General features: G+C 44.6%; 1 protein-coding gene across 1 annotated transcript; it reads left to right on the top strand.

Moving 5' to 3' along the window:
- The first annotated feature begins 7585 nt into the window (after positions 1-7585).
- Positions 7586-11651, top strand: LOC138087858 (putative serine protease 42). The gene is made up of 5 exons (XM_068983184.1): positions 7586-7787; positions 8067-8223; positions 8570-8832; positions 9737-9894; positions 11415-11651. Exons 1-5 carry the CDS (start codon positions 7586-7588, stop codon positions 11649-11651), a joined length of 1017 nt encoding a protein of 338 aa, XP_068839285.1.
- Positions 11652-19998: the final 8347 nt, after the last annotated feature.

The raw sequence follows: 19998 nt of genomic DNA on the forward strand, positions 1-19998 counted from the left end.
TGTGTTGCACAGGCTTAGTTGCTCCACGGCGTGTGGGATCTTCCTGGACCAGGGATTGAACCTGTGTCTCGTACATTGGTAGGCAAATTCTTTACCACTGAGGCACCAGGAAAGCCCTTCATTGTGGCTTTTTTGTATATGGCTTTCATCATATTGAGGAGGTTTCTTTCTATTCTTAGTTTTTTTTTGTTTTTTTTTTTTTAATCATGAAGGAGTTTTGAAAAGTGAAAGTGAAGTCGCTCAGTAGTGTCCGACTCTTTGCAACCCCATGGACTGTAGCCCACCAGGGTCCTCCATCCATGGAATTTTCTAGGCAAGAGTACTGGAGTGGGTTGCCATTTCCTTCTCCAGGGGATCTTCCCGACCCAGGGATTGAACCTGGGTCTCCCACATTGCAGGCAGACACTTTACTGTCTGAGCCACCAGGGAATCCCAAAGAAAGGAATGTTCTTGCCTTGGCTGAGATGATGTGTGTTTGTATGTGTGTGCATGCTTATTTTATTTTTCTTCTCTGAACCTATTTAAAATAACTGTTTTGAAGCCTTTGTCTACTATGTTCAACACATGGGGTCCCTAAAAGATAGTTTCTGTTATCTGCGTGTTTTCCTATGTATTGGTTAAACTTTCGTGTATCTTTTATTGATAAAAAAAATTAGTCAGTCAGTCTAAGAAAGAAATGGAAACTTTTGTTTGAGCCAACCTGAGGATTATAATCCAGGAGACAGTCTTTTAGAAAGTTCTCCGAATTGTATTGTTCTGCCTCTTAGAGGTCATTGCACAGTTGTATAAGATTTGAGACCAAGGTTTATGCATCAGAGTCACATATTGACAATTTACGTAGTCCAGTAAGGTTAGAGGGTTACTGTGACCTCTTATAGGATTGAGAAAGGAATGTTATCTCCTAAGGAGTTACCTTCTGGTGTCAGGAGGAAATTGCTTTTCTTTTGGTGAGTAGGCATTCCCGTGTCTTCTAAATGGATTTAGTTATATGATGCAGATACACAATGCACACTAAAGATGAGGGGGTAGTGGCTCAAACAGGCAGAGAAAGAAGTTTATGTTAAAAATTTTATTTCATCCCTTCGTATGTTTTGTAATTTTTTCGTTGAATAGCAGACATCACAGATAATGTAGTATAACAAACCTGGATACTGATTCCTGCTCACCCTGGATTGTGATCGTTTGTCTATTTGTTTAGTATTTGTGTGAGATAATTTTGTGAAGTCTCTCCCCCTCAATTTGCCGCCTCTGATATCCCTGCTCAGTTTTTTTTTTTTCCCCTTGTTTTTATTTTGTAGTCTGGCTTCCTAGTGTTAACTCGTGGATCAGCATAAGCCTCTTCTTGGTCACTGGTTGTGTGTAAGCCCCTTTGGTTAGTTTTATTTTCACTGTTTACCTTTGGAAATGTGTGCATGTCTTGGAGACTGTTTTCACCGTTTAGGGAATTTACTTTTCCCCCACATGTTCATCTGATGACTAGAAACTTGGAAATTCCCTGTCCATTCATTCCTAAAAGATACAGCCTTTGGTATGTGCACTGCCTCTCAGCCAACTATGGATGAGTGTGATTTTATTTTTAAGCTGGGCTTTTTAGGAGTTGCCCCGGGTCAGAAAAGCTCATTGTGCAGGCAGTATTTGGTCAGAGGTTGTGCTTTGATCCGCTGAACTAGCAAGGGTTCTGCCCTCTGCTGATAGATCTGTGTTTGGTTTGGGAAGCGCATTTATATTTGCTCTACTTCGTGCTCTTTTTTTTTTTTTTTTAATCATTTTATTTATTATTTTGGCTGTTAGTAGCGCCCCCTTGCGGCAACTAGGGAAAACGTCGTGCAGCAACAGGACTTGCCAGGACTTCCCCAGGACTTCCCTGGCGGCTCAGACAGTAAAGCGTCTGTCTACAATGCAGGAGACCCGGGTTCGATCCCTGGGTTGGGAAGATCCCCTGGAGAAGGAAGTGGCAATCCACTCCAGTACTATTGCCTGGAAAATCCCATGGACAGAGGAGCCTGGTAGGCTACAGTCCATGGGGTCGCAAAGAGTCCATGGGGTCGCAAAGAGTCGGACATGACTGAGCAGCTTCTCTTAGTTGCTGCACGACGTTTTCCCTAGTTGCCGCAAGGGGGCGCTACTCTTTAGTTGTGGCGCTTGGGCTTCTCATTGCGGTGGCTTCTCTTGTTGAGGAGTATGGGCTCTAGGGTGCATGGGCTCAGGAGTTGCGGCTTCCCGGCTCTAGAGCGCAAACTCAGTGGTTGCGGCGCAGGGGCTTAGTTGCTTTGCAGGCTGTGGGATCTTCCCAGATCAGGGATCGAACCTGTGTCTCGGCAGGCAGATTCTTTACCACTGAGCCACCAGGGAAACCCCTGCTTCCTGTTCTTATTGTTCCTGGGTTGGCATAGCCTAGCCCACGCACAGTGGTTTAGACCCCCTGGGGATGAGTGTGCTTCCAGGAGCACTCTTCTTGGCCACCTCTTTCACTGGTTTTCTCTTTTAAACTTCTGGTTAATCTGCTGTTAATCTGTCGCTAGCTTCATGGAGCTACTGACGCTCTCTTAACTGCTCACCAGGAAGATCTCTTTTGTTCTTAACAACTCCATTAGGCATGAGTTTCTCCACCCTCTGTTCCGGATGATAAATTCAGTTATTTCAACCAGAGTCACAGAGCACTTCTTTCAGCCTGCCTGTTCTCCCGGGCAGGATGTTTGAGCTATTATTGCAGCAGAGCTAGGGAAGCGGATGGCAGCCTGCTTCTCCTGGAGTGAAACTCCTGTTCCAGAAGCGGGCACTGGAGAGTGAGACAGTATCTCCCTTGCTCCGGTGTGGAATCTCTGCTCTGGGAGGGAGCTGGGAGGAGGCCATTGAAGACCTGGGGTTCTTAGCCTGCTCTGCCTGGACCAGAGCCTCTGCTCTGAGCAGGAATTAAGTGAGGGAAGGAAGCTCTGGTTCTCTTAGTCGCGCCTGCTAGAATAGAGCTTCTGCAGTTGCTCTTGGGAGAGTGAAAGACACAGCTATCTACTTCTGAGTGAAACCGTAGTTGGGAGAGAGGGAGACCCGTTGACTTGGCCACTTGCCCAGAGCAGAGTTCCATAATATGAAGCTAAGGAGTGGGGATAGGAGCCGGTCGTGGCTCACATACCACAGACTCTTGCCAAGAACTCTTCGTTCTCACCAAGATTTTTTAGATTTTCTTGCATAAATATTTCTCAGTTTTCTGTGTCCTCTCAGGCCAATTTCCAGAGAACTCAAATAGTTATTTTTCTAATAATTTTCACCAGCTATAAATAGCTTGCTCTCTAAAGAGAGAATCAGTCAAGTTCCTCATGCAGCCATTCTGGAAGTACAAAATCAAAGTTTTAATATCTGTCTAAACATTTTGCTGTTTTCTAGATATTTTTATATTATTGGTTTCTAGCTTAATAATCCTATAATCTGAAGACATATTTTGTACAATTTTAATTCTTTTGAATTTGCTGCCATTTGTTTAATGGTCCATAATATGCTGTATTTTGGTGTATGCTACATGTGCACTCAAAAAAAGTATATTCTGTTGTTGTTAGGATAGAGTATTCTATAAACGTCAGTTAGGTCTAATTCACTGATAGTGTTTCGCAGATCTTATATATACTTACTAATTCTCTGTATACTTTTTCTGTCAATTATGAAAGATATGTTAAATTTCCAAATTCTAATTGTGGTCATAATGTCTTTTTTTGCCCTTGCTCTGTTAATTTTGAAGATTTTTTGCTAGCTCCATTTAGGATCCTAACATATTTAGTTGAAAATCCCACGGACGGAGGAGCCTGGGAAGCTGTGGTCCCCGGGGTAGCTGAGGGTCGGACGCGACTGAGCGACTTCACTTTCACTTTTCACTTTCATGCATCGGAGAAGGAAATGGCAACCCACGCCAGTGTTCTTGCCTGGAGAATCCCAGGGGCAGGGGAGCCTGGTGGGCTGCCGTCTATGGGGTCGCACAGAGTCGGACACGACCGAAGCGACTTAGCAGCAGCAGCAGCAGCAGCAGCACTATGCTATTAATGTCTTTATCCCTGACAATATTCTTTGTTCTGATGTTGACTTTACCTGATAGTAATCTAGCCATTTCTTCTTTTGATGAGTACTTGCATTATGTATTATATTCTATACTTTCCCCTATAACCTGTCTATATTTAATGTGGATAAATAGTTGGGCTTTTAAAAAAAATCTCGACAGTATGTCTTAATTTATATAATACAACATGAACATGAATTAATAAAACTACTAATTAAATCTAATAGATTCATTTACCTTTGTAAGTACTGTTATTGTTGGATTAAAATCTACCATCTTGCTTGTTTTTTTTCTATTTCTCCTGTCTCTTCTTTCTCTTTTCCTCTCTTTCTCCTTCTCTTTACATTAATGGAGTCTTTTTTATGATTCTGTTTTTCCCTCACTATTCTCTTCATGCTCTGCTCAATCACTCAGTCATGTCCACCTCTTTCTAACCCCCTGGAATGTAGCCAGTCAGGCTCCTCTGTCCATGGAATTTTTCAGGCAAGAATCCTGAGTGGGTTGCCATTTCCTCCTCTAGGGAGTCTTCTGGAACCATGTATCAAATCCATGTTCCCTGCATTGCAGGCAGATTCTTTACCACTGGGCCATCAGGGAAGCCCCACTGTTGCCTTACTTATAGTTATTTATCTTTGTTTTAGTTTCCCTTGAGTTTACAGTGAATATCTTTAGATAAATCCTCTTCTTTCAAATAATGGTATTAGATTTTTAGGTAGTGCAAGTGCCTTGTGACAGTATTTCCCAATCCTTGATTAATTTTGTGTCGTTATCTGTGTGTATATGTGTGTGCTGTTGCTCAGTTGTGTCCAGGGTTCTCTGTCTATGGAATTTTCCAGGGAAGAATCCTGGAGTGGGTTGCCATTTCCTACTCCCGGGGATCTTCCCTACCAAGGGATTGAACCCATGTTTCCTGTCTCCTGCACTGGCAGGTGCATTCTTTACCATTGTGCCACCTGGGAAGCCCATTATTATCTATATTATGGTAAATCACTTTGATGATAAGTAATGTTTTTTGAATCACAAGTTGTATCTAGCTACTTTATAAAGTCCCTGTGCTGTCCAAAGTTAAGACAAGATGTAAGATAGGCATTTCCACACACATTTGCAGTAGATATGTTTTCTGAGCTTTCTGTTACTGTTCCAGAAGCAGTTTTTGTACCTCAATGTCAGCATAAAGGAGATTGACATATTTCAAAAATCTATTTAACATGGTGGTTGAGTGGCTTCCACCTAAACTTCAATGAAGTGATTAATTTGCAATGTAGTGACAGGGTAAAAGGCAAATGACAGGAGAAGAATCCAAAAGAACTCAATAAATACCTTTCAAGTGAAGATTTTTTTGCTCCAAGCCATATTGTTCATGGGTTACTAGCAGCATTTGGTGATACTTCTCTGCATGAGATGAACTCTTAAAGATGAAATGGACTTCCCTGGTGGTCCAGCGGTTAAGACTCTGCATTTCCAATACAGGGGGTGAGTTTGATCCTTGGTTGGGGAAGTAAGGTAAGATCCTACATGCCATGTGGCCAAAAAGAAAAAAAAAAAAACCCAACAAAACGATGAAACACATAAAATATCATTGTAGTTCACCGTTAATAGAAAGCTTGCAATTGGTTTTCTGTCTAAAAGTAATTTAGCTTTGGCTGCGCTGCATCTTCATTGCTGCAATGGGCTTTCTGCAGTTGTGCCGAGTCGGCTTCTCAGTGCAGTGGCTTCTCGGGGAGCATGGGGTTTAGGGCTCATGATTTTTGGGTTTGCTGGTTTTCAACATCAACTGAGTTAAGAGATTCATCAGCACTCTTATGAAAAAGTTAGGCCATAGATTTGGGAGTGAGACCCTGAAAATCTACAAGGGGGTATACATTTGGATAGATTTAGGACACCCTGACCCCCAGCCACATTGAGCCTCTCTTGCTAACAGAAACAGCGCCTCCTCCCATTCGATAAGGCTGGTCTCTCTGCCTTAGAGACACTGTAATGACTTCGTGTGAGTAAATTACGTAATGAGGGCACACCAGTTCTCTGCCTATACCAGCCCAGTCTTCACTGCTTCTAGACCTAATAACTAGCGTAAGATCCCAGCATGTTCTAGGACAGGGGCAAAGTAGAACCCAGGGTAGAAGGCTTCCCTACAAAAAGAACTGCAAGATTTTGCTGATCTACATGGGAACAAACAAGGGGTATATGGATACGACTGGATTTGAGGGATCCTTGATTGGGTAGGGTTGGGACCAAATTTACGAAGAGCGCACTTGCTAGAAATTTGGAATTCAGTTTGGTGGTTCAGGCAAGTAGGAATGATTCTATGGATACCTGTTTATTGGGTTGTCTTAAACCTGAATGCAGTAGTGGACTGTTGAAAGGAAGTTGATATGCCAGAAATTTCCTGGCTTAATGTTAAGAGAGAAATGCAGAGAGAGAGGGATTTAGATAATAACCCCCTCAAGAAGACACTGAAAATAAATTGTGAGAGGAACACCCACATCCTCAAAAAAACTGTAACTGGCAATCCTCTTTTGGCTGGGGAAAAGTGAGAAGTACTGAAACTCAAACATTAGTATTGTTGTTTTTCCCCCTGACTTCAACAGGAATAATGAAACCCAGAGAGGCGGAGGCCTGGTAGAAGCGCTTAAGCAACAAAGACAAATAGACATCAGGGACAGAGAGCTAATAAGAATGGATTGACCCACAGGTATCTTTGCCGGAGGCTCATTTTAAAAGGTATCCATCCCCATGACGGAAAGAGCATGGCTGCCAGGCCCTTTGTCCAGCCCACTTCATCTGCAGTCCCCCTACCTCCAAGTCTAGGTCTGGTGAATGAGCCCTGCCTTGAGGAACTGTTATGGAGAATTAAAGCTCTTCAGCAAATTCCGAGACTGCCCATCCTCACCAGCTCCAGGCCAGGTACCACACCAAGAAAGGCAGGGGTCTCAGGAAGCACCCGCCTTTAAGTTGTTGTTGTTCACTCGCTAAGTGATGCCCAGCTCTTTGCAACCCCATGGACTACAGCATGCTAGGCCTCCCTCCCTATCTCCCAGTTTGCCCAAGTTCATGTCCCTTGAATCGGTGATGCCATCCAACCATCTATATCCTCTGTTGCCCTCCTCTCCTTTTGTCTTCAATCTTCCCAGCATCAGGGTCTTTTCCAGTGAGTCGGTTGTTTGCATCAGGTGGCCAAAGTATTGGAGCTTCAGCTTCAGCAGCAGCCCTTCCAATGAGTATTCAGTGTTGATTTCCCTTAGAATTGACTGGTTTGATCTCCTTGTTGTCCAAGGGACTCTCAAGAGTCTTCTCCAGCACCACAATTCAAAAACATTAAATCGGCAGGCCCCTAGCAAGGACAGTCTCCTCAGATGGACTCTAACCCTTCGGTCTTGGGCTGATTTCTGGGTGGAGACTGTCTCGGATGAGGATCTGAGAGCGAGAGCGTGACTGCGCTCTCAGGCTGGCTTGCAGCGGCGAGATGCGCCGTGGTCCCCATGCCGCTACTCAGCTTCCGGCCGCGAGGGGGCGCCGCAGAGCGCTGAGGCTGTCGCGGAGCCCATGGCGTCCCCGGGGGGCCCCCACAGCCTCCTGGTCTGGCTTCTGCTCCTTCAACCCTGGCTCACAGAGGCTTCGGAGGATGGGTTGGCGACGCCCTTGCCCCCTCCAGCTCCCTCGGGAGGCGGCACTAAGAACCGCACGGCGGTCCAGCCAGCCCCCGGAGGCGCTTCGGAAGTCCCCAAGTTGGTGGCGTTTAGCTTAGGTGACTCTCTGCGTTGGGCGTCCGGAGGGGCGGGCTGAGGCGCCAGGGTGGGAGCTGCTGCTCCCCAGGGGCTTGGGAGGGTTGGGGTCTGAATCAGCGCAGCCCTGCTGTGGAACCTTAGGGTGGGGGGTGCGCCTCGTGTGCGGATCCAAGGCCTGCGGATTTGGAAATGCTGCCCTGGAGCCTAGGAGGACATGGCCTTCTTGGCTGTCTCGGAGGCTCCCAGGAGTCAGGGCCTGTTTCTCAGAGGTTTTCCTTGCCACCTTGTCCTCACCCCAGCGTGCGGCCAAGTGTTCCTGAAAATCTTGGGAGGACAGGACAGCGAGGAAGGGAAGTGGCCCTGGCAGGTGAGCCTGAGGGTCCGTAACAGACATGTGTGCGGAGCTTCCCTCGTCACAGAGAGGTGGGTGCTGACTGCAGCCCACTGTATTTTAAGGTGAGTCATGACAGTGGAGATGCGAGAGTCCTGCCCTCCCCAGACACCCTTTAGTTTCTATTACCCTGCAAGTTGATAGAAAACCCAAACCAAACCAAAGCCCACACAATCAAAATGGGAGAGAGTCTGCATTTTGGTAGTCTTGTTACCAGGAATGGTAATTTGATGATCAAAACCAGTTGTAGCAAATCAATTTTGAGAGTCATTAGGAGGGGTTTTTGGGGATAGGGGCATGGAGAGAGTGGTGAGGGAGGTTGGGGCCAGATTGGGAAACAGCTGATGTGTGTGGAAAGGCACAAAGGATGCTTCCCAGGGTCTCTATGAGGGACATGTCCGCTTCCCACAGCTGTTACCAGTACAGTGTCATGATGGGAGATTGGAATCTCCAGGGTATATTATCAGGGTTGGTGGTCCCTGTCAGCCGTGTCGTCGTTCACCCTCAGTTCTCAACAAGTGGAACCGTTAAAAATGACCTTGCTCTTCTCCGGCTCCGCTACCCTGTAAATTTCACTGGCGTTATCCAGCCTATATGCATCCCTGAGAAGACTTTCCACGTGCAAGCTGGGACCAGGTGCTGGGTGACCGGATGGGGAAGGAAGCAAGAATTTGGTGAGACTGTGAGGAAGGTAGTAACCTGGGTAGAGGGGGGCAGCCTTATCCCTGGAGTAAGCAACAACACTAAAGCGGTGGGGTGGGAGGAGGCTGACCACCTGGCAGGTGGGTAAGGGGGCAGCCAGGTTAATGGTTCCCAAATGGCTGGAGCCCAGAAATTGATTGAGATCTTTTGTTGCAACGCAAATATTTGATGCCAGCCATTTATGAAAGGCACCAGTCCTGGGAACCAGAGCTGTTCTCTGAAGAAGAAATACATGGGCAGAGTCTCTTGCGGATTTCTGGGGATGTGTGCCTGACTGGTTTGGGGGTATTTTTAGGTTCCTTGGGGACAGAACTGGATGCTCTGGAGTTCTTTCCAGGGTTAACTTCTGCTCAGGGCGTGATGAGCTGTCTGCCAGTCAGAGCTGTCTGTTGCTGGAAGTACTTGCCTTGGTGTGTAGGGAACTTCCTGTCCTTGGGGGTCTTGGCAGAGCCAGAAGACCCCTGTTGGTGAGGCTATAGGGCCTCTTATCTCTGGAAAGAGCCTGGATTGTTGCTTTCAGGTGCTCCTTGTCTGAGCATCTGTGATTCTGCTTTAAAGTAAAGACACTTTGGTGATGTAAGGGATGCCTTTCATGGTTACTATTGATACGCAGAGTGACAGACGCTTGGTTATCATTTCTCACGATGGTCAGGCTTGCCTCTTCCTGTCCTGATCCGTTCTTCCTTATTTTGTCGTGGATTTGCTTCCTACCTTCTCTTCTCTCCTTGTCAGCTTGGGGCTTCAGTTTCTTCCATTGTCAGATGGGGATAAAAACCTCTATAATGCCTTCTTCAGGGGGGATTCAAGGTGTTTGGGGGCTTATCATTCACCTGTGCAGATCTACCCACTGCCGAGTTTCTTCTTGGTTTGTAGAAGGCCCACTTGTGTCTGAAGTTCTCCAGGAGATCGACCAATATATCAGGTACTATGAAGAATGTAATGGGCTGCTCCAGATGGCCCTACGAACAGATAAGGATTTAGTGCAAGAAGGAGTGGTCTGTGGCTATAATAGTATAGGAAAGGATTCTTGCCAGGTAAGTTCATGGGTCCCTTGCCACCTCTGTATTGAAGTTGTCCCCTCAAAGTATCCTTCTTCCCCAGTGACAGGGCCTGGGTTATTTCCCATCTTATCTTTTGGCCTTTACTTAAGGAGATTCAGGGGAGAACCCCTCAAGATACCCGTGAGCTGTCCTGGCCTGTTCCTCCAATAGGGAGGAGCCCCACATCCTGGGGGTGCTGCCAGGATGCATTGAAGTTGGGGGTGATGATGATAATCACGTAGTTCCTTAACTGAGTTCTTTCTATGGGCACTTCCGGTGCCATTCACCCGCATTAGCTCAGTCTCCCAGCTCACAACCCTGCCACCTAGACATTATACATCTTATTATACAGATGTGGGCCCTCCAGAGACATAAGTCCCAGGTCCCCCTGGGAGTGCCTGTAGGAGCCCTGGGCCCACAGCCTCCCCTCTGCCCTGAGCCACCTTCCTGAGCAGGGGACAGAGGACAGGTCTCAGGATGAGTGTTTGGATTCTGGCAAGAGGAGAACATCACTGTGGGAGAGGGACCAGTGAGTCCGCGGCTCAAGGTCTGAAGCACCGGCCATGTTTAGGGAATGGGTTTCCAGTCTGGAGCAAGGAGGAGGCCAGTAAGGCCAGAGTAGGGGGCTGGAGTCAGAATGTGTGGCCTGCAGTGCTGTGCTGCGTTTCTTGGTCCTGTCCAGGCAGGCCTGTAGGCCAGGAGTTTGTTTTCTCCATGTGGGCAATGGTGCTGAGCCCCAGGTGTGACCTGGGCTCATGGAGGGGTGGAGGGGATCTTAGGCACATTGTCATCAGTTCTTGGTAACCGATTGCACGTGAGGATGGGAGCGAGGGAGAGCTTGAAGAGGACTCTGAGTTTCTGACTGAGCTGGTTGGTGGGGGGCACCAGAGCAGTTTTAGAAAAGGATGTGCAGTGTTTGCATGAGCTGGGATGAGTATGTGGGATGTCTTGAGAGTGTAGCTTAATATATGGAGTCAGTTGGCTATATGGTCAGGAGCTCTAGAGAAACTTAGGCTAGGTGTATGGATTAAGGGGCTCAGTGCAGAGGTCATATTTGAAGTGTTTAACAACCACTGTAGTATAGGAGGGCTTCCCTGGTGGCTCAGTGGTAGAGAATCTGTGTGCAATGCAGCAGCCACAGGAGACCTGGGTTTGATCCCTGGGTTGGGAAGATCCCTTGGAGGAGGGCATGGCAACCCACTCCAGTATTCTTGCCTGGAGAGTCTCATGGACAGAGGAGCCTGGCGGGCTCAAAGAGTTGGACATGACTAAAGCAACTTAGCACACAGGCACGTAGTACAGGAAATGACCAGTCATAATACCTTCAGAGGGGATACTAAAATTTTCCAGTTGACTCTTCAGTTCTCAGTTCTTACAATCACAGAAATCTGGGCCTGGGAGATGTCTGGGGAAGGCTCACAGATGTCCGTCTCTCAGTGTCTTGCTGTGCAGTCAGCCTGCTCTGATGTGGGTGCTCTTCCATTCCTGAAGTTTGATTTCTTTCTCTTTTTCAGGGAGATTCTGGGGGCCCTCTGGTCTGTCAGTACAGTACCACATGGGTCCAGGTAGGGATTGTGAGCTGGGGCGTTGGCTGTGGTCGTAACAATACGCCGGGAGTTTACACAGAAACCGCCCTCTACTCTAAGTGGCTACTTGCAGTGGTGAACAAGGCGGCCTCTTTGTATCCAGTGGTGCTCCTCTTCCTGTTGCTGTGTGTGGTGTTGTCCCTGGGCCTCCTGGTGACCCTGTGATCACCCTGGTCCACACTGCCCCCTGTTTCTGGGTCACACCTAGCCCTGCCTCTGACCTCCCACTCCTAGTTTACTGCCAATTCCTGAATTCCATTTGGTATGCACTGATCTTGTGGAGATTCACATGACAGAAAGCTGGCAGCAAGAAGCCCTGGAAGTTTCCCTGCCTCATCCATGTCTACAACTTGGCCGTGCTCTGCTTGGCAGGAAGGAGTGGGTGAAACCAGCGAGCTGCCAGGTGGACATGATGCTTCATCCACATCACGGGGAACATCTGGCAAAGAAGGGACATCATCACCCGTGAAGCAGTGTTAGATCTGACACTTTTATCAAACCGATCTGTGTGGTGATTGTTGGGAGAGAGCGAGGAGGCCCTGCCACGTCTGCATGTGACTCAGTTATCTGGGTTTGGAAAAGGTCCCCTGCTCCCCAGTGTAGATCCACCTGTGAGTAACTGCCTCTGCCACACAAGCCCTCCGGGGGCAACTCAGTCTTGGAACCCCCTTCCCAGGGCTCCAGTGGCCACATGCAGGCTCACCCCAAGTTGTGTTGAAGTATTATGGAATGTGGAGACTTCTGATGTCAACCCAATAAATGTTTGGAGAGTCGTGTGTGTTCTGCATCTCTACTGGTCTGGGGTCACTGAAGAGAACTTATCTCACATTTAGGTTAGGAAAGTATTCATGGCCTTTTAAAGCCCTGGAGTGAAGTGATGTGATATGATGTGAGCGGACAGATGGCTTTAGCAGTTGGGTCCTGCTGCTGTGTCCCTCATAGCCATTAGTGTCTCTGCAGGGACCTTTGCAGGTGAGTTTGCTAGCCACTGCATCTGGGAAGGAGGGAGTGAGAGAGAAGCCTGGAAGCCGGAAAGGGGTCAGGGCGTTGTGCCCAAACATCACCCCACCTTTCTGTGTGATTCTGTTGCTCCCCTTCTAGGTATATGGAGGCTGGAGCACCAGACTGCCTTGGCCAGGCTATGGAGAACAGCACTGAGACTCAGGGAGGGGGCAGTATGGGGTGCTTATTGGTGGCTCAGATGATGAAGAATCTGGCCGCAATGCCAGGTTTGATCCCTGGTTCGGGAAGATCCCCTGGAGAAGGAATGTTCTTCCCTGGGGAATTCTTTGGGCAGTGGAGCCTGGTGGGCTGCAGTTCATGGGTCGCAAAGCGTTGGCCATGACTGAGGGACCAACACTCACACACAGTGTGTCTCTGCTGGCCCGTTTCCCTCACTACCATGTGGTCCCAGATTACCTCTCTGTCCTTGTGCAGAGCACTTCACTGTCTCTTGATTTCTTTCATGAAAGTTTGAGGTTGCCTTCTTTTAGGAGAGGATTGTGCATTTTGCATATGGGGAGAAGGTGCATGTGAATAGTTAGGTGAATAAAAACGTCAACTTGATGGTCTCTTATGGCTTCTTTCGGACCCTTCCTTCTGGGCATATACGGTATCAGGATAAAGAATACGTTTCCAACCTTCCCACCTGTCTTAAGTTTGGCAATAAGTTCTGGCCAATAAAATGTAAATAGTGATGTTGAGTATGAATTTTGGAAGGTATTAAAGATACCTTTTAAAGAAAGGAGAACAAGCCCTTTGTCACTTTCTTCTTTGCTGGCTAGAGTATATTCATGGTGATGAGCTTGAGCAGCAATCTTGGAACATGAGGAACATGTTAAGGGTATAGAACAGAAATTCAGAAGAAACTTGACTCTGGAATTTATAAAGCTGCCATCACGTCTCTTTATGCAAGAGAGAAATAAACTTCTCTCTTAATCGAACCACCATCATCTTCAGTTTCAGTTACTCATAGAAAAATCTCACTTTAACTAATTCAGTTGGTATTATAGCTTTATTTCTGGATTGTTATGAATATAGGCTTTTAAAATCATTTCTTATTTCGACTAAATTATTTTTATTCCTACTTTGCTATGTGCCATTTCTTCCTTCTCTCAGTTCAGTTCAGTTCAGTCACTCAGTCATGTCCAACTCTTTGCGACCCCATGAATTACAGCACACCAGGCCTCCCTGTCCATCACCAGCTCCCGGAGTCCACCCAAACCCATGTCCATTGAGTCGATGATGCCATCCAGCCATCTCATCCCCTGTCGTCCCCTTCTCCTCCTGCCCTCAATCCCTCCCAGCATCAGGGTCTTTTCCAATGAATCAGCTCTTTGCATCAGGTGGCCAAAGTATTGGAGTTTCAGCTTCAACATCCGTCCTTCCAATGAACACCCAGGACTGATCTCCTTTAGGATGGACTGGTTGGATCTCCTTGCAGTCCAAGGGACTCTCAAGAGTCTTCTCCAACACCACAGTTCAAAAGCATCAATTCTTCTGTGCTCCTTCTCTAGTCATATTTTAAAAATTGATAAGGTTAGAAGTTTATGTTGATGAGTGACTATTATCTCAATGCGTTTCTCTGTTATTATTTTCTTTATTGAGGTATAATTTATATGTAGTAAAATGCACATATTGCAGTGTACTCTTTTATGAGTTTTAACAAATATATACCCATGTTAACATCACCAGAATCATGCTGGAGAACATTTCCATTAATCCAGGATGTTGCTTTATATTCCTTTCTATCATCCCCTCCCAGAGATAACCTTTGTTCTGTTCACTGTCACATTAGAGTTGCAGATTATTGTATCTCACATTAATGGAATCATACAGTCTGTTCTTTTGGGTCTGTCTTCCACATACTGTTTCTGTCTTTTTTTCTTCCAGTTTTATTGACATATAGCACTGTATAAGTTTGAGGCATACAGCATAGTGATTTGACTTACATATATAATGAAATGATTACCATATCAAGTTTAGCGAGCAGCCATCATCTCATAAACACAAAGTTAAAGAAATAGAAATACACTTTTCCTTGTGAGAACTCTTATGATTTGTTCTCTTTGCAGCTTTCATATGTAACATTCAATATTGTTAATTATACTAATCATGTTGCACATGGCATCCCTAGAATTTATTTATCTTATAACTGGAAGTTTGTACCTTTTGACTGCCTTCATTGAATTCCACATACTGTTTTTGAGATTAATCCATGTTGTCATGTGTATCATCAGTTGATTCCTTTTTATTGCTAAATAGTTATCCATTACATGAGTTTTCACAGTTCATTAATTCTCTTGTTGATGGACGTTTGGGATGTTTCTAGTTAGCAGCTATTATGAACAAAGGTACTGATAAACACTCAGGTACAAGACTTTTCGTGCCTATATGCTTTTGCTTCTTTTGGGAATAAACACAGGAGTGGAATTACTCATTCATAGAACAGATGTATGGTTAACTTTATTAGAAAATTCCAGAGTTTTCCAAATTATTTGTAAAGAGGCTGAAGTTGAACAGTTCTGTGAAGACCTACAAGACCTTCTAGAACTAACACCAAAAAAAGAGATGTCCTTTTCATCATAGGGGACTGGAATGCCAAAGTAGGAAGTTAAGAGATACCTGGAGTAATAGGCAACTTTGGCTTTGGAGTACAAAATGAAGCAGGGCAAAGGCTAACAGAGTTTTGTGAAGAGAATGCACTGGTCATAGCAAACATCCTCCTCCAACAACACAAGAGATGACTCTACACATGGACATCATCAGACGGTCAACACCGAAATCAGATTGATTCTATTCTTTGTAGCCAAAGATGGAGAAGCTCTCTACAGTCAGCAAGAACAAGACCGGGAGCTGACTGTGGCTCAGATCATGAACTCCTTATTGCCAAATTCAGACTCAAATTGAAGAAAGTAGGGAAAACCACTAGACCATTCAGGTATGGCCTAAATAAAATCCTTTACAATTGTACTGTGAAAGTGACAAATATATTTAAGGGACTAGATCTGATAGAGTGCCTGAAGACCTATGGATGGAGGTTCATAACATTGTATAGGAGGCCGTGATCAAGACCATCCGCAAGAAAAAGAAATGCAAAAAGGCAAAATGGTTGTCTGAGGAGGGCTTACAAATAGCTGAGAAGAAGAGTAATGAAAGGCAAAGGAGAAAAGGAAAGATATACCCATTTAAGTGCAGAGTTCCAAAGAACAGCAAGGAGAGATAAGAAAGCCTTCCTCAGTGATCAGTGGAAAGAAATAGAGGAAAACAATAGAATGAGAAAGACTAGAGATCTCTTCAGGAAAATTAGAGATACCATGGGAACATTTCATGCAAAGATGGGCACAATAAATGACTGAAATGGTATGAACCTAACAGAAGCAGAAGATATTCAGAAGAGGTGGCAAGAATACACAGAAGAACTGTACAAAAAAGGTCTTCATGGCCCAGATAACCACAATGGTGTGATCACTCACCTAGAGCAGGATATCCTGGAGTGTGAGGTCAAGGGGGCCTTAGGAAGCATCACTATGAACAAAGCTAGTGGAGGTGATGGAATACAAGTTGAGCTATTTCAAATCCTAAAAGATGATGCTGTAAAAGTGCTGCACTCAATATGCCAGCAAGTTTGGAAAACTCAGCAGTGGCCACAGGACTGGAAAAGGTCAGTTTTCATTCCAATCCCAAAGAAAGGCAATGCCAAAGAATGCTCAAACTACCACACAACTGTATTCATTTCACACACTAGCAAAGTAATGCTGAAAATTCTCCAAGCTAGTCTTCAACAGTATATGAACTGAGAAATTCCAGATGTTCTGGCTAGATTTAGAAAAGGCAGAGGAACCAGAAACCAAATTGCCAACATCCATTGGAACATAGAAAAAGCAAGAGAATTCCAGAAAAACGTCTGCTTCATTGACTATGCCAAAGCCTTTGACTGTGTGGATCACGACAAACTGTGGAAAATTCTTAGAAAGATGAGAATACCAGACCACCTTACCTGTCTCCTGAGAATTCTATATGCAGGCCAAGAAGTAACAGTTAGAACTGAACATGGAACTATGGACTGGTTCCAGATTGGGAAAAGAGTATGTCAAGGCTATATATTGTCATTCTGCTTACTTAACTTATATGGAGAGTACATCATGTGAAATGCCAGGTTGGATGAAGCACAAGCTGGAATCAAGATTGCCGGGAGAAATATCAATAACCTCAGATACTCAGATGACACCACCCTTATGGCAGAAAGTGAAGAAGAACTAAAGAGCCTCTTGATGAAAGTGAATGAGGAGAGTGAAAAAGCTGGCTTAAAACTCAACATTCAAAAAACCAAGCTTACGGAATTTGATCCCATCACTTCATGGCAAATAGATGGGAAAACAGTGGAAACAGTGATAGATTTTATTTTCTTGGGCTCCAAAATCACTGCAGATGGTGACTGTGCCCATGAAATTAAAAGACGCTTGCTCCTTGGAAGAAAAGCTATGACCAACCTAGACAGCATATTAAAAAGCAGAGACATTTCTTTGCTGACAAAGGTCTGTCTAGTCAAAGCTATGGTTTTTCCAGTAGTCATGTATGGATGTGAGAGTTGGCTCATAAAGAAAGCTGAGCACCAAAAAATTGATGCTTTTGAACTATGATGTTGAAGAAGACTCTTAAGAGTCCCTTGGAGTACAAGGAGATTAAAGCAATCAATCCTAAAGGAAATCAGTCCTGAATATTCATTCGAAGGACTGATGCTAAAGCTGGATGGAACTCCAGTAATTTAGCCACCTGATGCAAAGAAGTGACTCACTTGAAAAGATCCTGATGCTGGAAAGATCCTGAAGGCAGGAGGAGAAGGACGGCAGAGGATGAGATGGTTGGATGGCATCACCAACTCAATGGATATGAGTTTGAGCAAACTCCGGGAGTTGATGATGGACAGGGAGGCCTGGCGTGCTGCAGTCCATGGGGTCGCAAAGAGTCAGACATAACTGAGCAACTGAACTGAACTGATGCTCCTACTAGCAGTAAATGGTGCTTCCTCTTGGTCCATATCCTCCCGCCTCAGGACTTGGTGAAGATTGCCAGTTCTAACAGGTATGAAGTGGTCTCTTACTGAGGTTTTAATTTGTATTTCCCTGTAACTAATGATATTGAGCGCATTTTCCTGTACTATTGATCATATGTATATCTTCTTTTGTGAATCAACTTTCTAATTCTTTTGTGCATTTTAAATCAAGAGGCTTATCTTTTTATTGTTGATTCCTAAGTCTGTGGCTTGCTTTTTTTCACTTTTTAACTTGTGGTTGCAAAGATTGTTCTTCTATTTTTTCTCCCTAAGCTTTATAACTTTAACTTTTACATTGAAGTCTGAGGTTTATTAGATTTTGGGATGCAGTGTGAGATAGGGGACAAGGTTTTATTTTCTCTAATGTTTATCGAGTACCAGTACCATTTGTTGAAAATACATTTATTTTCACATTGATTTGCATTGATACTTTATCAAAAATTAATTGACAGTATATATGTGCATCTATTTTGGGACTCTGTTCAATTCCTTATCTGTTTGTATATTCTCATGCTAACTTCACAGTGTCCTAGTTACTACAGCTTTGTAGTTAGTCTTGAAATTTGGTAGTGTGATATTTCCAAATTTGAAAAATTTCAAGCCTGAGGTTTTGTTGTAGAAATTGAAAAGTTGATTCTAAAATATATGTGGAAAAGCAAAGGGCCTAGAATAACCAAAATAAAGAACTACAGGATGTCAAGACTCAATATATAGGTGTAGTAATCAAGACAATGTGGTATTGGCATAAGGGCAGACATATAGATCAAGGGAATATAATAGAGAGTTAAGAAATAGATCCACATTTATATGGCCAGTTGATTTTAACAAAGGTGCGAAGATAACTCACCTGGAGATAGGATAGTTTCATTTTTACAAATGATGCTGGAACAATGAGACATTCCTATACAAAATAAATGAAAAATAAAGCACCTCAATCCTTACCTTGCATTATTTAGAAAAATTAACTCAAACTGGATTATAGAACTAAATGTAAGAAACTTGGAAGAAGAATCTCTGTGACCCTTGAGTAGGCAAAGATTCTTTACATAGGACAAGAAAAGCATGAACCATTTCGGAAAAAAAAAAGATGGGATTTCATCAAAATGAAAATCTCCTGTTCTTTCAAAGACACTGTTAAGAAAATGAAAATAAAAGCCACAGACTAGAATAAAGAAGCAACAAAGACTTGCGTAGTCAAAGACTTGCGAATGTTCATAGCATCTTTATTCGTAATAGCTCAAATCCGGAAACAACTCAACAGATAAATGATAGTCACTAAAATACTACTTGGCAATAAAAGAGAATAAAGGGCTGTTATATACAGGAACATGAATGAAATTCAAAAACATTTTGTTGAGTGAATGAAGTCAGACCTGAAAGAGTGCAGTATTCTGATTCCACTTATGTGAAGACCAAACAAGCAAAACAGGTGGCCTGCAGTTGCCCGTGATGGATTTGAAGAGGGCACACAGACACTCTCTGGGGTTTTGACATGTTCGATATCTCTTTTTAAGATTATTTATTTACTTAATATTTTTTGGCTGCACTGGGTCTTCATTGCTGCAAGCAGGCTTTCTTTAGTTGTGGTGAGGGCTTCCCTGGTGGCTCAGAGGGTAAAGTGTCTGCCTGCAATGTAGGAGACCTGGGTTTGATCCCTGGGTCAGGAAGAGCCCCTGGAGAAGGAAATGGCAACCCACTCCAGTACTCTTGCCTGGAAAATCCCATGGACAAGAGAAGCCTGGTAGACTACAGTCCGTGGGATCGAAAAGAGTCGGACACGACTGAGCGACTTCACTCACTTCTCTTGTTGTAGAGCTTGGGCTCTAGGCACGCTGGCTTCATTAGTTGCGGCTCAGGGGCTCTAGATCACAGGCTTAGTAGTTGTGGTGCATGGGCTTAGTTGCCCTGTGGTATGTGGAATCTTCCCAGACCAGGGATCAAACCCGTGTCCCCATTGGCAGGCAGATTCTTAACCTCTGGACCATCAGGGAACTCCAAAATGTTCTATATCTTGATTGAGATGGTGGTTACAGGGTCCCATATTTTCATTAAAACATTAAATCATGCATTTAAGATCTGTGTATTTTACTTTATGAAACTTTTGCCTCAGCTTTTAACAAAAACAGGCCTATGCAGCATTCTAATTAGCCCCAATATCCATTCTCTTCTCCTTTCGTAACAGTAGATGTCTTATGCAATGACCTGATGCCTTAGGTAATTCTCATAAGGTGCCTGAAAATTTTTAAGTTGCTCTGTAGGGGAAAAAAGTCCTGATCTGTAACATTTGCACATTTCTGTGATAGAAATACTTCCATCCAGGCTGATTTCAAGCTATTCAGTTCAGTTCAGTTCAGTTGCTCAGTCGTGTCCAACTCTTTGTGACCCCCATGAATCGCAGCACGCCAGGCCTCCCTGTCCATCACCAACTCCTGGAATTTACCCAAACTCATGTCCATC

This window comes from Capricornis sumatraensis, chromosome 10, assembly GCF_032405125.1.
Source record: "Capricornis sumatraensis isolate serow.1 chromosome 10, serow.2, whole genome shotgun sequence".
Classification (NCBI taxonomy): domain Eukaryota; kingdom Metazoa; phylum Chordata; class Mammalia; order Artiodactyla; family Bovidae; genus Capricornis; species Capricornis sumatraensis.